A 19,164-nucleotide genomic window follows, 5' to 3' on the forward strand; every position below is an offset into this window, starting at 1 on the left:
ATAACCTAAGGTGAGTGGAGTATCAGGCGAATTGAGGGCGAAAAAGGTGAGTTTCTCCCTGTGATTACCCGAAGTGCAAAGTGACACTGGACTGGTGCAGAAAGAAACCTTAGTGAAGACCTGGTTATTGATTGCTCTGACTGGGATGGGCGGCTCAAGGCGTACGAGCAGGATGCCTAACAGTTTGGCGAGATCGAGACTGATTAAATTCTGTTCAGAACCGGAGTCTAATAAGGCTGTGCATGGGTGAATAATCTGGAGTATCTCCAAGGAGACAGGGAGTTGGAAACGGGGTTTCTGATTAGAGTGTGAGCCGCCCACCCGTATCCCAGATTCTACCGGCGGGCGAAGCCTCTTCCCTTCTTAGGGCATACAGCGATTAGGTGTTCCAGTGAGCCACAGTAAAAACATGCATGAGCTCGGCGACGCCGCTCCCTCTCTTCTGGCGTTAACTGTGACCGGCCAATCTGCATCGGCTCCAGCTCGGGGTCTGTGACGTACGTTGAGGCGACAGACTCATGTGATTGGACAGTTGGAGGTGGTGACGATAACGTACCCGGAAGCGAGTGCGGTTGACAGCGCTGGGATTTGTAGTTCCTTTCCCTCTCTCTGTCTCATAACCTGTTGTCAATGCGAAGGGAGAGGGACGCCAGTTCTTCAAATGTTTTGGGCTCATCTCGGGAAGCAAGCTGATCTTTCATATCATCGTTTAATGCTTGGAAAAATACTCCACGCAGTGTCTCGTCTGGCCAGCCGGTTTTGGCGGGTGCGGTGCGAAAATCAATCAGAAAATCGGCAACATTTTGACGGCCCTGACGGAGATTCAGCAGCCTCTGAACTGAACTGCCCTCAGAAATGGGATGCACAAACATTTTCTTGAATTCTCCCAAAAACACTTCACAAGGGCAGGTAAAGGGCACAAGGGCAAAGGATTCTTAGATAGATACCCCTCCGCCCACTTAAGCGCACGATTGCGCAGTTTCCCCACCAGATAAGATATCCTATTAGAGTCCACAACAAATGTGTGTGGAGAACGACCGAAAAAAAGGTCAACCTGAAGCAAAAACCCGCTGCAACTCCCCGGATCCCCTGAAAAGGGTTCGGGCTCTGGGGAAGTGGCGTCACGAAAAGCTGATGCGAGCAGAGGTGCCGCGGTGACAGATTGAGGTGGTGGAGCTTGTGTCTCGGAGGCTTGGCCTGCGGTGCCCGGGGTGGAACTAGTGGCAGTGGGAATACTAGCTTGTAGGGCCTGGAGGGTCTCCAGTATCTTATCTTGACCATCTCTGAGAGTCTGCTGCTGGGCTAACAGGAACTGTTTGGACTGCTCATGGCTTCCTAGAATTGCGCCCTGCCTCTGAATGGCCGACCGTTCTGCGTCCGCTGAGTCCATAACTTCTGGCCAGATTCTACTGTCACGGCCGAGGCCACCTCAAAAGAGAAAGGAACAGCACGTAAGTAGTTTTAGAGAAATGTTTATTTTCTTAGTAAGTGTTCATAAACAGGAAACTGGAATGTGCGTTTAACAAGTGCAAAATGCCACAACTAAACCAAAGGGGTTTTAAGCAGCCTGGGCTAAGTAAGTAATCTGGTGTTGGTCAGTGGAAACAGCAGTCAAACTGGGTCCGGGGTTAGGGTCAGAGTCACTGTAAATAGAGTACAGACATTCAGGTATGGTTCAGGAGGAATATGGGCAAGCAGTTCGTTCTGAAGTTTCCTTCACACTGCGTACTTGCCGCGGGTGGTCTGTAGTGGCGTGGAGGGGTGGGTGGTCCGGGTGAGTGATCCAAAATTCCTGGCGTTGAGGCAGGGAGGCAGGCAGGTGAGTCGGGTGAACAGCTCGTGGGACTGTCAGGTGGTCCAGCGTCCGGATTGGAGCTCTTCGGCGGAGATTTGTGTCTGGCAACTTGGTGCGTGGCTGTGAGAGAAACACACAATGAGTCAAGGTAGTTTGTAAAGCGTGTGCGAAATCACAGTGGTGGCCTGCACTAACTAGGGTTAGCTGAGAATCTGGCGAAGAGAGGTTGAGTGCGCTGGCCTTATGAGTCCCCGGCTTAATTACCCACAGGTGTGAGCAATCAGCAGAACACTGAGGCCCCTCCCAGGGGTGGAGATGCCGATTCGGAGGGAGACACCCTGGCACACACCCGGACCATGACAGTTCCTTCCCGTTTCATGCAAGGCCACCTTGGTTGGCTGGAAGACTGTTTACTTAGCCTAGCAGGGCGAAGGACTCTGTCTCAGCTGAACTCTGGACACGCACACACTCATCCCCCCTCCCTTTCCAAACACCTTCGATGCTTGTTCCCTCCTGGGAACACGGCGGGTCTGAGCCCGCGCTGGAATGGTAGCGCTGGGCAGGATGGCTGCTGTGTTTGCTTCGGATTACTCCTCACCCCCCACCCTACCCTGTGGCTTGTCACGTGTTCCATAATGTTGTGCTGGGGACATTTATGTGCTTTTTTGTGCAGAGGAGTTTTTTTGTTTCCTGTTCTCATGCTGTCCTCCCAGGAGCCCAGCATGAGTAGAGGTCTCTTTTTTCTCTCTTGTACTTCCCCATTGTAGTGTATATTTCAGTGTTTGTTTTCTGTAACGCTACCGATCTCTGACCTGTATCCCCATGTGATGTCTGTGTTGTGTGTGTAAGGTCGGGGGGGGGGGTGTCCTATTTCACTGCAGGGCAACCTGCACGTCGCGACTAAAGCCTCGATTGATTGATATATCAGAATCAGAGAGACTTTATTTATCCCCAAGGGGCAATTAAGATACAACAGAGCAGGATGACGTTGAAGATAAGAACAGGCAATAAGAATGATATAATAAATACACAGAATATACAGTATATACACAGTTTAAATATTACACAGTTTTAAAATTAAAGTGACTAAATAAGTGAATAAATAACTGTAAGTGACTAAAAGTGAATAAAGTGTCGGCAGTATAAAAAGAGTGTAGAATAGTTTACGTTTCTGGTGTGCGACATGGTCTTATCGGCTGGAGTTAAAAAGCAGAGTGGCTTTGGGGACAAAGGTGGCTCTCCTCCTCTCAGTCCTGCAGGAAATGCAGGACTGCAGGGTGAAGAATGTGAGAGAGGTTGTTGATGATTTTGTCTGCCTGTCTTGTGCAAGAGTTCTGACAGGCAGGCCAATGATTTTAGAGCACACTGATGCTGCAGTCTGTTCCTGTTCTGAAGGCTGAGGGAGTGGAACCAGCAGGTGATGGAGAAGGTCATGATACTTTCCAGGAAGGCATAGTAAAAAGTCATCATGATGGGTGTGCTGACTTCAAAGGAGTTGAGTTTCCTAAGGAGGTATAGCTGTTGGTGGCACCTCCTGAGAATCTCCTCTGTGTTAGCAATAGGGATGGGTACCGGTATCCGGTGCCATGATGGCACCGGTTCTGACATAAACGGTAGTAACCAGACCGAAAAGCAGCGCACATTTTGGTGCTTTATTTCGGTGCTTTTTTTTTTTTTCCTGAGCTGTGATACACTTTAGATTCTAGCCAATCATTTTACGTTTCCGAGGATAGTAGGCGGGTCCAGGTACGTACGTTCTTTTAGAGCAGAGCTACAATTTAAAAATGACCAAGGCGAAGCGGTCAAAAGTCTGGCTGTACTTCACAGCAAAAGATGCAAACTCAGCAGCCTGCAACAAGTGCTTTAAGGTGATACTGTGCAAAGGAGGTAACACCTCGAATCTGATGAAACACCTGGCGACGCATAGCAGTTATTTTTAAAGTCGAGAAATGCGCCGTATTTGATAGCTTGCTGCGAGACCTCACACCGTGCACATCTACTGCGGGTGTGATGCCTTTTATCGGACCTGGAGTTAGCGACATCCCCCAAAAACCCGAAGAGGAGAGTCCTGGCCCCTAGCCCTGCCAGTGTAGCAGAAATGATGGCGGATGATGATGGCAGCAGCAGCCGTTCTTCTCTGCGTGAGTAGCTTAATGTTCGTGTGTAATTTACGTTGAGTAGGCTAACCACGTTATTACATTAATGCACGTAAGGTGAACTAGTAAACACCGTCGTAGCTACATGCGGCTGTCTTCTTGTTTGATGGCAGATACTCCCTTCACCCTGGCCAAAAAAGCTAAAATGACCAAAGAAAAAGTGGAAAACAGCTAAACATGAGAGGTTTTTGGACAAAGTTTGTGTTTTTTCCATTGATTAAACACTGCTTCCAGCCAAGAGTGATACCATATATGCCCTATAGCTGCAGAAAAGGCTGACGTTGTTATCTTTTTACAAAAAAAAACAGCTGAACATGAGAGGTTTTTGGACAAATTTTGTGTTCTCCATTCTTTAAGCACCGGTTTAAGCACCATTTAAGCACCGGCACCGTTTCAAAAGTACCGGTTGGGTACTGGTATCGGATAAAACCTAAACGATACCCATCCCTAGTTTTTTAAGAATTTAAGGAGGTTGTCAAAGATGGTTCCCAGGTATTTGTACTCCTCAACTACTTCCACTGACTTCCCTTGGTGGCGGTGACTGAAGCAAGTTCAAGTTTGTAGAGTGGTGTGACAGCTCCAAACTCCTGAAGAGCGGGCATGTGGCGTTGTGAGGGGCCTGACAGCAGTGACAGGAGAACTGTGTTGTCAGCATATTTCACCGGGTGACAGTTGGGCTGTGTGGATCTGCAGTCAACGGTGTAGAGGACGTAGAGCAGAGGGGAGAGCACACAGCCCTGGGGGGAGCCAGTGGACGTTGTTGATCGGAAAGAGAGTTGTTGACTTTCTGAGTCCTGTTGGTCAAAAAGTCCAATATCCACAGGGTTAGCTGATCATCCAGATGAAATTGGGAGGAAAGTTTAGTGGCCAGGATATGAGGCTCCAGACTGTTGAACGCTGATGAGAAATCAGCAAACAGAAATCAGCAAACAGAAATCTGGCGGAGGAGTCAAGGAGTTCCAGATGTTTGTGGATGGAGTTCAAGATGAAGATTTTTGCATCATCAACACCTCTGTGTGCACAGTAAGCAAACTGGAGTGGGTCCATCAGGGGGTCAGTTGCTCTTATGATGCGCTGTTTTATGATCTTCTCCATGGCCTTCATCACCTGTGAGGTGAGGGCCACAGGATGAAGATCCATCAGAGACTTTGGGTTGTTTCTTTTGGGGATGGGGATGACTGTGGAGTGTTTCCACAGCTGGTGGACGGTGTGACTGTCAATTGATTGTTGAAATAGAGTCTGGAATAGGGCTGCCACGATTAGTCGACTAGTCACAATTATGTCGACTATCAAAATCGTCGACGACTGATTTAATAGTCGACGCGTCATTTGAAGCTTTGTAAGATCCCAAAAGACACACAAATAAGTAGTAGGATTTAAGTGTGTAATAACAGACTGAACCAGAAGATGGCAGCACTGTATGTACAAGGATCCCAGCTGCCGTTAAACCCTGAAGAAGAAGAAGAAGAAGAAGCTGTGTCCCAGAATTCATAGCGCAGCCCTGCTCAGTTTCCAACAATAGTGGCAGCTAGTTTTAATATTACTCTTTTATCATTATTTCTAGGTCACAAAATGAACGTTTAACATATTTTCAGGCGAGAATGTAGATGTGTAAACCTCAAATATCTGCTCAGTTTATCAAGACACCACATATTTCTAAAAGCCCCCCAACGTTTTCGGAGACGTCTGTTACCCACTAGCTCGATAGCTAGCCGGGGTTCAAGGCTCACTAGAGCCGGTGAGAACATCGGATTCCCGGGAAATCATTTTCAAACCCCCCGCCGTCTTTCGCTACTCAGGTTAAACATGATATATAAGTCGCTTAGATAACTTTAAAATGTTATTGTTTGACTTTTCTCAGTATTTTATTTTTATTTTATTTGTTCCTGAGTAAATCGGTTTGGCTGAGATTAAAGTTATAGTTTTTACACAGCTGAATAAACTTCAAGCAGACAACTGATTATCAGAAGTGTGAGATGCTCGAAAATATACTCCGGTGTCCTGTTATATTTTAGATAGCAAGGAGCAGACGGCTGAGTTTATTAAACTTCACCAAAACAATCTGCAAATTTCTATTAAAATTTTATAAACTATCATCTTGTCTTTATTTTTAGTTAAAACATACCTTAAACACTTCAAGCTGTAAGATAATGATAGTTATATAAGAGCAGATGCATGCTGGTGCAATAAGCTGTACATTGTAGGTCCAGTGGATGCATGATCTGATTAGTCGACTAATTGCAAAAATAATCGTTGACTAGTCGACTATCAAAATAATCATTTGTGGCAGCTCTAGTCTGGAACACACTTCCTAGTTGCCCTGCACAGTGCCTCAGAACTCGACTGCTGATGTTGTCAAGGTCCCATGAGCTCCTCTTCCTGGTCCTCCTGAGGGCTCTCACCACGTCCTCAGTCTTGAAGGTGAGTGTAGAGCTGCCAGGTTTGAGTGAGGATCTGGACTCCTCAAGCTGGGTGATATTGGATGGTATACACTGGGTGATATGTATGTATACAGTTTTCTCAGACAGGCATGAACATTTTCACACTTCTCTCTTGTTTAAACATTCTCAAAGTTTAAATCTTCATAGAAAGATAAGTCCAGTATTATAAAATACTGCACGGTGGCACGGTGGTTAGCACTGTTGCCGCACAGCAAGAAGGTCCTGAGTTCAATTCCACCATCAGGCCGGGGTCTTTCTGTGTGGAGTTTGCATGTTCTCCACGTGTGTGCGTGGGTTCCCTCCAGGTATTCTGGCTTCCTCCCACCGTCCAAAGACATGCAGCTTGTGGGGATAGGTTAATTGGATAATCCAAATTGCCACTAGGTGTGAATGTGCAGGTGAATGTGAGTGCGAATGGTTGTCCCTGTGTGTTGGCCCAGGCTGGCGACCTTTATCATAACATAATTGTTGATGTAGATTACAAATAAGCCTTATATTGATTTGAATAGAATTCGTTGTGCTATGCTGCTTTGTTCACTTTGTTCACACTTAGGACTAGGGATGGGTACCGGTATCCGGTGCCATGATGGCACCGGTTCTGACATAAACGGTAGTAACCAGACCGAAAAGCAGCGCACATTTCGGTGCTTTATTTCGGTGCTTTTTTTCCTGAGCTGTGATACACTTTCTTCTTCCTTACATTTGTATTGGCGGTTGGCAAACAACTGAAAGGTGCATTACCGCCACCAACTGGTATGGAATGATACACTTTAGATTCTAGCCAATCATTTTAAGTTTCCGAGAATAGTAGGCGGGTCCAGGTACGTACGTTCTTTTAGAGCAGAGCTACAAATTAAAAATGTCCAAGGCGAAGCGGTCAAAAGTCTGGCTGTACTTCACAGCAAAAGATGCAAACTCAGCAGCCTGCAACAAGTGCTTTAAGGTGATACTGTGCAAAGGAGGTAACACCTCGAATCTGATGAAACACCTGGCGACGCATAGCAGTTATTTTTAAAGTCGAGAAATGCGCCGTATTTGATAGCTTGCTGCGAGACCTCACACCGTGCACATCTACTGCGGGTGTGATGCCTTTTATCGGACCTGGAGTTAGCGACATCCCCCAAAAACCCGAAGAGGAGAGTCCTGGCCCCTAGCCCTGCCAGTGTAGCAGAAATGATGGCGGATGATGATGGCAGCAGCAGCCGTTCTTCTCTGCGTGAGTAGCTTAATGTTCGTGTGTAATTTACGTTGAGTAGGCTAACCACGTTATTACATTAATGCACGTAAGGTGAACTAGTAAACACCGTCGTAGCTACATGCGGCTGTCTTCTTGTTTGATGGCAGATACTCCCTTCACCCTGGCCAAAAAAGCTAAAATGACCAAAGAAAAAGTGGAAAACAGCTAAACATGAGAGGTTTTTGGACAAAGTTTGTGTTTTTTCCATTGATTAAACACTGCTTCTAGCCAAGAGTGATACCATATATGCCCTATAGCTGCAGAAAAGGCTGACGTTGTTATCTTTTTACAAAAAAAACAGCTGAACATGAGAGGTTTTTGGACAAATTTTGTGTTCTCCATTCTTTAAGCACCGGTTTAAGCACCATTTAAGCACCGGCACCGTTTCAAAAGTACCGGTTGGGTACTGGTATCGGATAAAACCTAAACGATACCCATCCCTAGTTTTTTAAGAATTTAAGGAGGTTGTCAAAGATGGTTCCCAGGTATTTGTACTCCTCAACTACTTCCACTGACTTCCCTTGGTGGCGGTGACTGAAGCAAGTTCAAGTTTGTAGAGTGGTGTGACAGCTCCAAACTCCTGAAGAGCGGGCATGTGGCGTTGTGAGGGGCCTGACAGCAGTGACAGGAGAACTGTGTTGTCAGCATATTTCACCGGGTGACAGTTGGGCTGTGTGGATCTGCAGTCAACGGTGTAGAGGACGTAGAGCAGAGGGGAGAGCACACAGCCCTGGGGGGAGCCAGTGGACGTTGTTGATCGGAAAGAGAGTTGTTGACTTTCTGAGTCCTGTTGGTCAAAAAGTCCAATATCCACAGGGTTAGCTGATCATCCAGATGAAATTGGGAGGAAAGTTTAGTGGCCAGGATATGAGGCTCCAGACTGTTGAACGCTGATGAGAAATCAGCAAACAGAAATCAGCAAACAGAAATCTGGCGGAGGAGTCAAGGAGTTCCAGATGTTTGTGGATGGAGTTCAAGATGAAGATTTTTGCATCATCAACACCTCTGTGTGCACAGTAAGCAAACTGGAGTGGGTCCATCAGGGGGTCAGTTGCTCTTATGATGCGCTGTTTTATGATCTTCTCCATGGCCTTCATCACCTGTGAGGTGAGGGCCACAGGATGAAGATCCATCAGAGACTTTGGGTTGTTTCTTTTGGGGATGGGGATGACTGTGGAGTGTTTCCACAGCTGGTGGACGGTGTGACTGTCAATTGATTGTTGAAATAGGGTCTGGAATAGGGCTGCCACGATTAGTCGACTAGTCACAATTATGTCGACTATCAAAATCGTCGACGACTGATTTAATAGTCGACGCGTCATTTGAAGCTTTGTAAGATCCCAAAAGACACACAAATAAGTAGTAGGATTTAAGTGTGTAATAACAGACTGAACCAGAAGATGGCAGCACTGTATGTACAAGGATCCCAGCTGCCGTTAAACCCTGAAGAAGAAGAAGAAGAAGAAGCTGTGTCCCAGAATTCATAGCGCAGCCCTGCTCAGTTTCCAACAATAGTGGCAGCTAGTTTTAATATTACTCTTTTATCATTATTTCTAGGTCACAAAATGAACGTTTAACATATTTTCAGGCGAGAATGTAGATGTGTAAACCTCAAATATCTGCTCAGTTTATCAAGACACCACATATTTCTAAAAGCCCCCCAACGTTTTCGGAGACGTCTGTTACCCACTAGCTCGATAGCTAGCCGGGGTTCAAGGCTCACTAGAGCCGGTGAGAACATCGGATTCCCGGGAAATCATTTTCAAACCCCCCGCCGTCTTTCGCTACTCAGGTTAAACATGATATATAAGTCGCTTAGATAACTTTAAAATGTTATTGTTTGACTTTTCTCAGTATTTTATTTTTATTTTATTTGTTCCTGAGTAAATCGGTTTGGCTGAGATTAAAGTTATAGTTTTTACACAGCTGAATAAACTTCAAGCAGACAACTGATTATCAGAAGTGTGAGATGCTCGAAAATATACTCCGGTGTCCTGTTATATTTTAGATAGCAAGGAGCAGACGGCTGAGTTTATTAAACTTCACCAAAACAATCTGCAAATTTCTATTAAAATTTTATAAACTATCATCTTGTCTTTATTTTTAGTTAAAACATACCTTAAACACTTCAAGCTGTAAGATAATGATAGTTATATAAGAGCAGATGCATGCTGGTGCAATAAGCTGTACATTGTAGGTCCAGTGGATGCATGATCTGATTAGTCGACTAATTGCAAAAATAATCGTTGACTAGTCGACTATCAAAATAATCATTTGTGGCAGCTCTAGTCTGGAACACACTTCCTAGTTGCCCTGCACAGTGCCTCAGAACTCGACCGCTGATGTTGTCAAGGTCCCATGAGCTCCTCTTCCTGGTCCTCCTGAGGGCTCTCACCACGTCCTCAGTCTTGAAGGTGAGTGTAGAGCTGCCAGGTTTGAGTGAGGATCTGGACTCCTCAAGCTGGGTGATATTGGATGGTATACACTGGGTGATATGTATGTATACAGTTTTCTCAGACAGGCATGAACATTTTCACACTTCTCTCTTGTTTAAACATTCTCAAAGTTTAAATCTTCATAGAAAGATAAGTCCAGTATTATAAAATACTGCACGGTGGCACGGTGGTTAGCACTGTTGCCGCACAGCAAGAAGGTCCTGAGTTCAATTCCACCATCAGGCCGGGGTCTTTCTGTGTGGAGTTTGCATGTTCTCCACGTGTGTGCGTGGGTTCCCTCCAGGTATTCTGGCTTCCTCCCACCGTCCAAAGACATGCAGCTTGTGGGGATAGGTTAATTGGATAATCCAAATTGCCACTAGGTGTGAATGTGCAGGTGAATGTGAGTGCGAATGGTTGTCCCTGTGTGTTGGCCCAGGCTGGCGACCTTTATCATAACATAATTGTTGATGTAGATTACAAATAAGCCTTATATTGATTTGAATAGAATTCGTTGTGCTATGCTGCTTTGTTCACTTTGTTCACACTTAGGACTAGGGATGGGTACCGGTATCCGGTGCCATGATGGCACCGGTTCTGACATAAACGGTAGTAACCAGACCGAAAAGCAGCGCACATTTCGGTGCTTTATTTCGGTGCTTTTTTTCCTGAGCTGTGATACACTTTCTTCTTCCTTACATTTGTATTGGCGGTTGGCAAACAACTGAAAGGTGCATTACCGCCACCAACTGGTATGGAATGATACACTTTAGATTCTAGCCAATCATTTTAAGTTTCCGAGAATAGTAGGCGGGTCCAGGTACGTACGTTCTTTTAGAGCAGAGCTACAAATTAAAAATGTCCAAGGCGAAGCGGTCAAAAGTCTGGCTGTACTTCACAGCAAAAGATGCAAACTCAGCAGCTGCAACAAGTGCTTTAAGGTGATACTGTGATACTGTCAAAGGAGGTAACACCTCAAATCTGATGAAACACCTGGCGACGCATAGTGTTTTTTTTTTTAAAGCCGAGAAATGCGCCGTATTTGATACCTTGCTGCGAGACCTCACACCGAGCACATCTACTGCTTGTGGGTTGCCTGTTATCGGACCCGGAATTAGCAACATCCCCCAAAAACCCGAAGAGGAGAGTCCTGGCCCCTAGCCCTGCCAGTGTAGCAGAAATGATGAGGATGATGATGGCAGCAGCAGCCGTTCTTCTCTGCGTGAGTAGCTTAATGTTGTTCGTGTGTAATTTACGTTGAGTAGGCTAACCACGTTATTACATTAATGCATGTAAGGTGAACAGCAAACACCATCATAGCTACATGCAGCTGTCTTCTTGTTTGATGGCAGATACTCCCTTCACCCTGGCCAAAAAGGCTAAAATGACCAAAGAAAAAGTGGAAAACAGTTAAACATGAGAGGTTTTTGGACAAAGTTTGTGTTTTTTTCCATTGTTTAAGCACTGCTTCCAGCCAAGAGTGATACCATATATGCCCCATAGCTGCAGAAAAGGCTAACATTGTTATCTTTTTACAAAAAAAAACAGCTGAACATGAGAGGTTTTTGGACCACTTTTGTGTTTTCCATTCTTTAAGCACCGGTTTGAGCACCGGCACCGTTTCAAAAGTACCGGTTTGGCACCGGTATCGGATAAAACCTAAACGATACCCATCCCTATTTAGGACCATATAATAATAAATATGTGCGTGATGACAGTTGGGCAGCACGCTAACGTCCTTACTCCACTCTGTATGCTCGTATGGGTCTAACCTTTTCACTCCTTTGATTGTTTTTCCCTCGTACTTTTTTTTTTCCTTTTCGTCAAGTCTGTCTTTGTACGGACCTGCCGTGTTCACCGTCGTTTTGTACATAACTGTTTTTGGGGCAAATAAAATGCAAGTAGGGATTAAAACCACAGAATTAATGATTACCGGTGCCGGAAATGCTAGTGCTTGATGCAGTGTTTTGATTTTGCTGCCACTCGTACCCACAATGCAATGCACGAAAGTCACGTCTCTATAGCGAGGGACCACTGTAATGCCAGTATCTTGGGGTTTTCTCCAGCTGATGAGAGGGTTGCTTCCCTGCACCTTGAGGTCAGAATGGCTTCTCAATGACATTTGTGTCTGTACACTAAAAACAGTTCAGAGTACCCAGTCTTATTGGAGTTGCTGGGTGGGTTGCATGAGTGCTTGGGAGGAACATCATGGTCAATCTGAACCAGAGTTGTGTTCTGTTATTGGTCATCTGTGCTAACCACAGCTTGACCCATTACTAACCACTATGTTTGAGCATACGAGTAGTTCTAAATTCACATGGCACTGACTGCATGTCTTTGAACTGTGGGAGGAAACCAGAGAGAACCCACGCAAACACAGGGAGAACATGCAAACTCCAGAAAGACCACAGCCTGATGGTGGAATTGAACTCAGGACCTTCTTGCTGTGCGGAAACAGTGCTAGCCACCATGCTGCCCCGTCAGGCCTTTCATAATCTTTAATAATCACATCCCTGGTCTGGAGGGGAAGGGCACGACTTACACTAGGGGTGAGGTCTAGAGATGGCACGATACCACTTTTGTATGTCCGAAAGATACATTTGGATATCTGCAGATATCGATATGAATCTGATATTGTCTAATTCATAATCAATAACTGCACCCAAGATATTTTGCAGTTCAGCAATACTGATCTTTTTATTTGAACTTTTAGCAGAACTTTAAATCTAAGTATTTAAAATATTATTCAAATGTAATTTAAAATGCAATTATATGCATTTCAAAACTTTTTGGTTCTGAAGAAAAAGAAGTGCAAAGCAGCACAAAATAATGTTTATATACAACAACTGAAAAAAAAAAAAAAACAGGTTTTAGAATGGACCATTTTAAACTTAAAGTTTAACATAAATAGACATCCAGAGTGGAAAGCGTTGCAAATAAATGCAAACACGGCTTCACAACACTCATGTTTTTCCAAAATGTATGTCAGTGTAAGCTATTTCTATCACATTTAACCTTTGACTGTATTTTGTGTAATTTCTATACAAAACGTAAAAAAAAGTGTTTTTCATAGTTTTTTTTTTTTCAAACCATGAAACCTTTTGGCTATGTGTCATGCTGGGGTGGGCGTCCCTGACAGAATTTGTTTCCCCTTCGTCTGGAGCACACGCTGGGCTCTCGAAATCATGGGCAAACAGCATCCCACATTCTTGATTTTTAGTTCACAAACACTTCTCATAACGATAAACTACTTATGAAACTTTGGAGGTTTTAGCTCTTTATACAGTAAAGTTACAAGAGGATAAAAATAATTATCAGGCAAAATGTCCTTTGTTTGTTAAAATAATCCTGTCCCATACCACGTGAGAACAATAAACATAATTTTCTGATGTAAGCCTCAAACTGAACGGTAATGTAGCGACAATCATTTTTCACAAATTGTTTTACAAAACTAAAATATTACTACTTCCATGTCTAATTGTCTGTAATGGAGGCGGAGTAAACTGGCCTGCTTACAGCTGACACAAGGGAAAAGAGCACTGCTACAAGTATCAGAGCACAGTGTTGCTCTGCTTATATTTGTAGCTAGCCTTCACAAAATAGAGCCTAAACAAACGATAGAACATAGAATTATAGAAGATTAACAGAAGGTCTTTACATGGCATTGATTAACTCAGCTGCTGAGAACAACATCACCTTTGTGCGACCTGCATATTTTATAATAAGTGGTTTTATTGGCATACCTAATATTAGATATTATTTTGTCTTTCTGTGTTTTATTTACATTCTTGCAGTGGTGGGAAACACATTAGTGATGATTGTAATAACATTGGATCACATGTTGAGAAGTCCTAAATATATTGCTGTTTTTAACCTTGCATTTACAGACCTGTTAAGTAGCTCTTCTTTGGTTCCAAAGGTTGTTGACATTTTTCTGTTTAACCATTATTATATTTCCTACAATGACTGCTTGACTTTCCTGTTTTTCTGCTTTACTTTAATTTCAATGCAAGCTTTTAATCTGGTTGTATTGTCCTTTGACAGAGTCATGGCTATCATGTACCCTTTGCACTATCAAATGAGAGTGAGCCACAAGCTCATTTTATCTTTGATCACTTTTTTCTGGCTTCTTGCCATAACTCTTGTACTCATTGCAGTTGGCCTTCTCACAAGACTTTCTTTTTGTAAGTCTGTTGTTATTCAGAGCTACTATTGTGATCATGGTCCTATTTATCGGCTTGGCTGCAATGATGTTACCCCCAATCGTGCAATTGCTGGTTTGAGTCCAGTTATAATTCTTGGGTTTCCATTGGCATTTATCGTGGGAAGTTACTGCTGTATTGGCTATGGTTTGTCAAAAATTTCTACATTTAGGGAAAGAGTGAAAGCTTTGAAAACCTGCACAGGTCACCTTTCATTGGTGGCAATTTATTTCCTTCCTGTTACATTTGTGTATATCTTTGGGAATGTAATACATCCAAATGCTAGAATCATAAGCCTTTCTATTAGCACTGTATTGCCTCCCATGTTAAACCCGATTATCTATGTTCTTCAGACACAGGAGATTAAAGAGTCATTAAAGAAGTTGTTGAAAACTTAAGTTACATCCAAAATTGCCACAAAATATTAAGAAAGGATTTAGAGTTGAATGTCTGCAGTGCCCTCTGCCATCTGATGTAAAAGATTTAGTCTTTCTGTGACCAAAGAGATTCTGCTCCTCTGTATTTTTCAGGAGTAAGATGTAGACATTATTTTAACTTTAGTCAGTTTTAGTAGCAGCAATCTTCATTTTTCTTTGAATTTGTTGTTTCAGTATCTGCGTGTGCTACTGTTATGGTACTATTATAGAATCTAAATGACCATAGAATTGAAATTACAAGTTAATATAATTGAAAAAGAATATTCAACAATAAAAATATAAGTGAAGTAATACCAGAGTAATTTCTCTTGCATGACCATAGTAAAATGAAATTGTAAAAGCTGCTTTCCATTATAATCATTAATTTTTTTAAAGTCGTACAATACCACGTGTCACATGAAAAATATATCGATTCTCACATTAAAATATCAATGTTTTAGTAATTTAGATTAAATTTGTAGTTTATCATTAACAGGAACACAGTGGAAAGAAACTATAACATTCGGATTGTCTACATTCAAAGGAACTACTTCCTCTTCCACCTTTCAGTCATGTGCAAAATACGGCTGTATAAATGTCTCGCAACCCTAAATCTAATAACTTAAATCTCAGCCAAACCGATTTACTCATGAACAAATAAAACACTGAAAAAGCCAAACAATAACATTTTTAAGTTATCAAAGTGACTTATATATCATGTTTAACCCGAGTAGCGAAAGATCGCGGGGGTTTGCATCCTATGCAGTCCTATGCTAAAGGCTAATCTAAAGAACTCCACACAACAGTTACAGTTATAATCTCTGGTCTCCTCCCCCCTACAGTAAACACCCCCACAATAGAAATACACTAGTACAGTGGGCAAGGGTGCAGACACCCTGACCCCCATGTCCTTTTAAAGTAGTGCCGACCCGGAGGACGGCAAAACAAGCGGGACCCGCTGTGGGTGAGGCAGCAAAAAAGTTCAGGCGGCCTACCTCGAACCCCTTGGTGGAAGTGCTGCAGCTCCGGCGGGCGGCCATGGGTCCGGCAGCCACGATGAAACGGTTCTGGTGGCCTGCCCCGGGTCCAGTGGCGGCGGCGCTGCCCCTCTGGCGGCTTGTCCCGGGTCCAGTGGCAGCGGCGGCGCTGCTCCTCCGGCGGCCTGCCCCGGGTCCAGTGGCGGCGGCGCTGCCCCTCCGGTGGCTTGCCCCGGGTCCGACGGCAACAATGCTGCTCCGGTGAGCAACAGTGAGCAGCAGGGTAACGCGCTAGTCGCTGACGTGGAGGCGCTGGACGTGGATGGCGCGTTAGACGTGGAGGTCCCTCCGGCACGCCGACCTCCGGCTCTGGCTGAGCGGGTCCCTCCGGCCCGCTGAGCCCCTCTCTCGATAGTGGCCGCTCCTCCGGCAGCGGCGCTGGCTCCACCGGCTCGCTGAGCTCCACCGGCTCGCTGAGCTCCTCCGGCAGCGGTGCTGGCTCCACCGGCTCGCTGAGCTGCTCCGGCTCCAGCTCTGGCTCCACCGGCTTGCTGAGCTGCTCCGGCTCCAGCTCTGGCTCCACCGGCTCGCTGAGCTGCTCCGGCTCGCCGAGCTGCTCCGGCTCGCCGAGCTGCTCCGCAGCTGGCGGCGCGGGCTCCTCCCGCTCTCCGAGCTCCTGCTCCGGCTCGCAGGGCTCCGCAGCTGGCGGCGCAGGCTCCTCCCGCTCTCCGAGCTCCTGCTCCGGCTCGCAGGGCTCCGCAGCTGGCGGTGCGGGCTCCTCCGGCTCGGGCCGAGCAGGTCCAGGCGGCGTCGTAGCAGGTGGTGAAAAAGATGGCAGAAGGGTGGTTGCAGGCAGAAGAGCGAATGGTGGTACAGCCACGGCAGATGGTGAAGCCGCGAGTGGTATGGAGACCTCTGACTGAGACGACGTTAGCTGCACTAACTGGCTAACAGCAGCGTCTAGGGTGTCACCATCCACTGAAAACAAAGAAGCAGATGGGGTGAGAAATGAAAAAGTGTCCTTATTACTCACCACAGCCGGCTCTTGAGATGTCCGGGAAGTCGGCTGCGGTGAGGAACGGCGGCGGCGCGAACATCGTTTCCGGGTAGACGTCGGGGCCGTCATCGTTCTGTCACGGTTTGACAGGCAGACCGTGGGGGTGTAGAGAAGGAGGACCCAGGCGCGGTGCTCTGTGTGCGAACAGTGCGTTTATTTACAGTGTATGGTGCAAAACAACAATAAATCCCCGTGTTTCCCAAGACTCCCGTGTCGTGTCCTCCTTGTGCTCTCTGCTCCGTGTCTGCACTCCCGGTGCTCGCTGCCCTTTGAGCCTCCCACGCTCCTCCTGCGGGAAACAATAGCGGCAGCTGTCAGGACACTTAACAATAGCAGGCATGCACTAAACGACTAACCCTAAACTGGGTGACTAACGTGGAGTCTCACGCAATGATCCCGCGTCGGTGGGAGCTCCAAGACTCTCCTAAGTAGCTCCCCCGACGAGGCCTGATCAGCAGCAGGTGTGTGGCTTCGGGTGTGGCCAGTCCGCCAGCAGGGCCACACCCACCAGGCCTGAAGGCTCCCGCAGAAACAGATATACACACACACGTGCAAACAGGGAGAAGGACAGCAACACCAAATATACATACAATAATAATATAATTCATAGCTGCTCGGGACCCGCTGTGGGCGAGGCAGCAAAAAAGTTCAGGCGGCCTACCTCTAACCCCTTGGTGGAAGTGCTGACAGATGGCAGACAGTTGGTGTCGTAAACCACCGCCTCTGTTCAAAGATGGTCGCTCACAGTGGACATAGATGGCTTCTTTCACGCCTCTTTCAAACCATCTGTCTTCTCTGTCCAAAATGGGAACATTGGCATCCTCGAAAGAGTGTCCTTTATCCTTCAGATGCAGATGGACTGCTGAGTCTTGTCCTGTGGAGGTGGCTCTTCTGTGTTGTGCCATGCACTTGTGAAGTGGCTGTTTGGTCTCTCCAATGTAGAGGTCTGGGCATTCCTCGCTGCACTGTACAGCATACACCACATTGTTAGGTCTGTGTTTTGGAGTTTTGTCTTTCGGGTGAACCAGTTTTTGTCTGAGCGTGTTGCTGGGTCTGAAATGCACCAGAATGTCATGCTTGGAGAAAACTCTCCCGAGTTTTTCTCATACACCGGCTACATAGGGGATGACAATGTTGTTGCGTCTGTCCTTCTTATCCTCCCTCGCTGGTGACTGATCTTCGACCAACCTATATTCTCTTTAACTCTGATGTATATTACGGAATCTATTCTCAACACGATTCAGAAAGAGAAATAAGAGTAATTTTAAATCTAAGTAGCTGGAATTGGCTGGCGCTATGAATTCTGCGATATGGTTTTTCAATTTTGTTGTCCGGGTGGAAAATCGGGAGAAATTCGGGAGAACAGTGGCTCCGGGAGATTTTCGGGAGGGGCACTGAAATTCAGGATTCTCCCGGAAAAATCGGGAGGGTTGGCATGTATGGTTGTGGCAACACCACTAACCTTGTCAAACACCTCAGAGTAAATCATATCACAGAATATGACGAGCGCATGTTGAGGCGAACTGAAGAGGAGGAGAGGGACAGGTGCTGCTAGGGCGAGACAGACGTCTCTCACAGAGTCCTTTAGTGCTGCATGCAGGCAAGGTGTTCAAATAGCGCACAACTTAAGTTTATTTATTTCTATTCTCAACAATCCCCCTTTTTATCTCTCCAATGAGAGATCACATCACACATGTCCTTCATCCTGGGGGAAAACTGGTTTCCTAAACCAGATGCACTCTCTTTGTGTGAATGCTTTTCCCACTTCCTAAGATAAAATCAGTTTAACTGCTTGAATAGGGTGGTGTGGAGTAGACAACCTTCAATATCTATTCACTCAGTCTTCTTTTTCCAGCGTGGGGTGAGTCTCTGCGTTCTTCCTCCTCTTCTTTCTTCAGTCTCAGGGGTAGACTACCCTGAGACCTTTTCACCGACCACGGGATTATTTTGCCCCCGTGGTTGAGGTCTGGGTGTTCTCTGACTCGTTTGAGTCAGGGCTCGATTCCCCCTTTGGTGCTCAAGTTGCTCCTTGTTCCTTCACCGACCTTCCTGGCTCCTCAGCTACTGCACACTGGCTCCAGTGCTACCCGGCTTCGCCTTTGCCCTTCAGTCGAACAGCGTGCGATGTCCTGTCCACTTCGGCTCCGACCACTTTCTTTTGATCACTTTCAGACGTACCCACCAGGCTTCCGGCAGCGAGCTTCCTGCAGCAAGCTGTACTCTCTCTCTAACCCATGTGCCTCTTCAATAGCTCTTGCTCTGATCTCTGGGGATAAGACTGGTCGCCCATCTGGTGCTCTTGAAGCCTTCTCTCCAGGTCTCAGTCGGCATCTTATGAATGATCTCCTTCCATCAGTTTGGTCACTGCACCTGTAATTAAAAATTAAAACTACCCTGGCAAACCCCTTTTGCCACATGGTCCTTGCCATGTGTCAATTCAAAACAATT

At 45.8% G+C, this 19,164-nt stretch overlaps 1 protein-coding gene and 3 pseudogenes across 1 annotated transcript; 1 reads left to right on the plus strand and 3 right to left on the minus strand.

Moving 5' to 3' along the window:
• Nucleotides 1-4,402: 4,402 nt before the first annotated feature.
• Nucleotides 4,403-5,813, minus strand: LOC146509994 (uncharacterized; annotated as a pseudogene).
• Nucleotides 5,814-8,073: 2,260 nt separating this feature from the next.
• On the minus strand, nucleotides 8,074-9,841 carry LOC146509995 (uncharacterized; annotated as a pseudogene).
• Nucleotides 9,842-12,875: 3,034 nt separating this feature from the next.
• Nucleotides 12,876-15,106, plus strand: LOC146509996 (olfactory receptor 1500-like). Its single transcript, XM_085175391.1, has one exon. The coding sequence runs from the start codon at nucleotides 13,723-13,725 to the stop codon at nucleotides 14,662-14,664; it is 942 nt and encodes a 313-aa protein (XP_085031517.1). The 5' UTR covers nucleotides 12,876-13,722; the 3' UTR covers nucleotides 14,665-15,106.
• LOC146509997 (uncharacterized) lies at nucleotides 15,106-17,334 on the minus strand (annotated as a pseudogene).
• Nucleotides 17,335-19,164: the final 1,830 nt, after the last annotated feature.

Source organism: Neolamprologus multifasciatus, chromosome 10 (assembly GCF_963576455.1).
Source record: "Neolamprologus multifasciatus chromosome 10, fNeoMul1.2, whole genome shotgun sequence".
NCBI lineage: Eukaryota > Metazoa > Chordata > Actinopteri > Cichliformes > Cichlidae > Neolamprologus > Neolamprologus multifasciatus.

Bases quoted from the DNA above. Each gene is read 5' to 3' on its own strand.
- LOC146509996 (XM_085175391.1), top strand. From the start codon at position 13,723: ATGGCATTGATTAACTCAGCTGCTGAGAACAACATCACCTTTGTGCGA.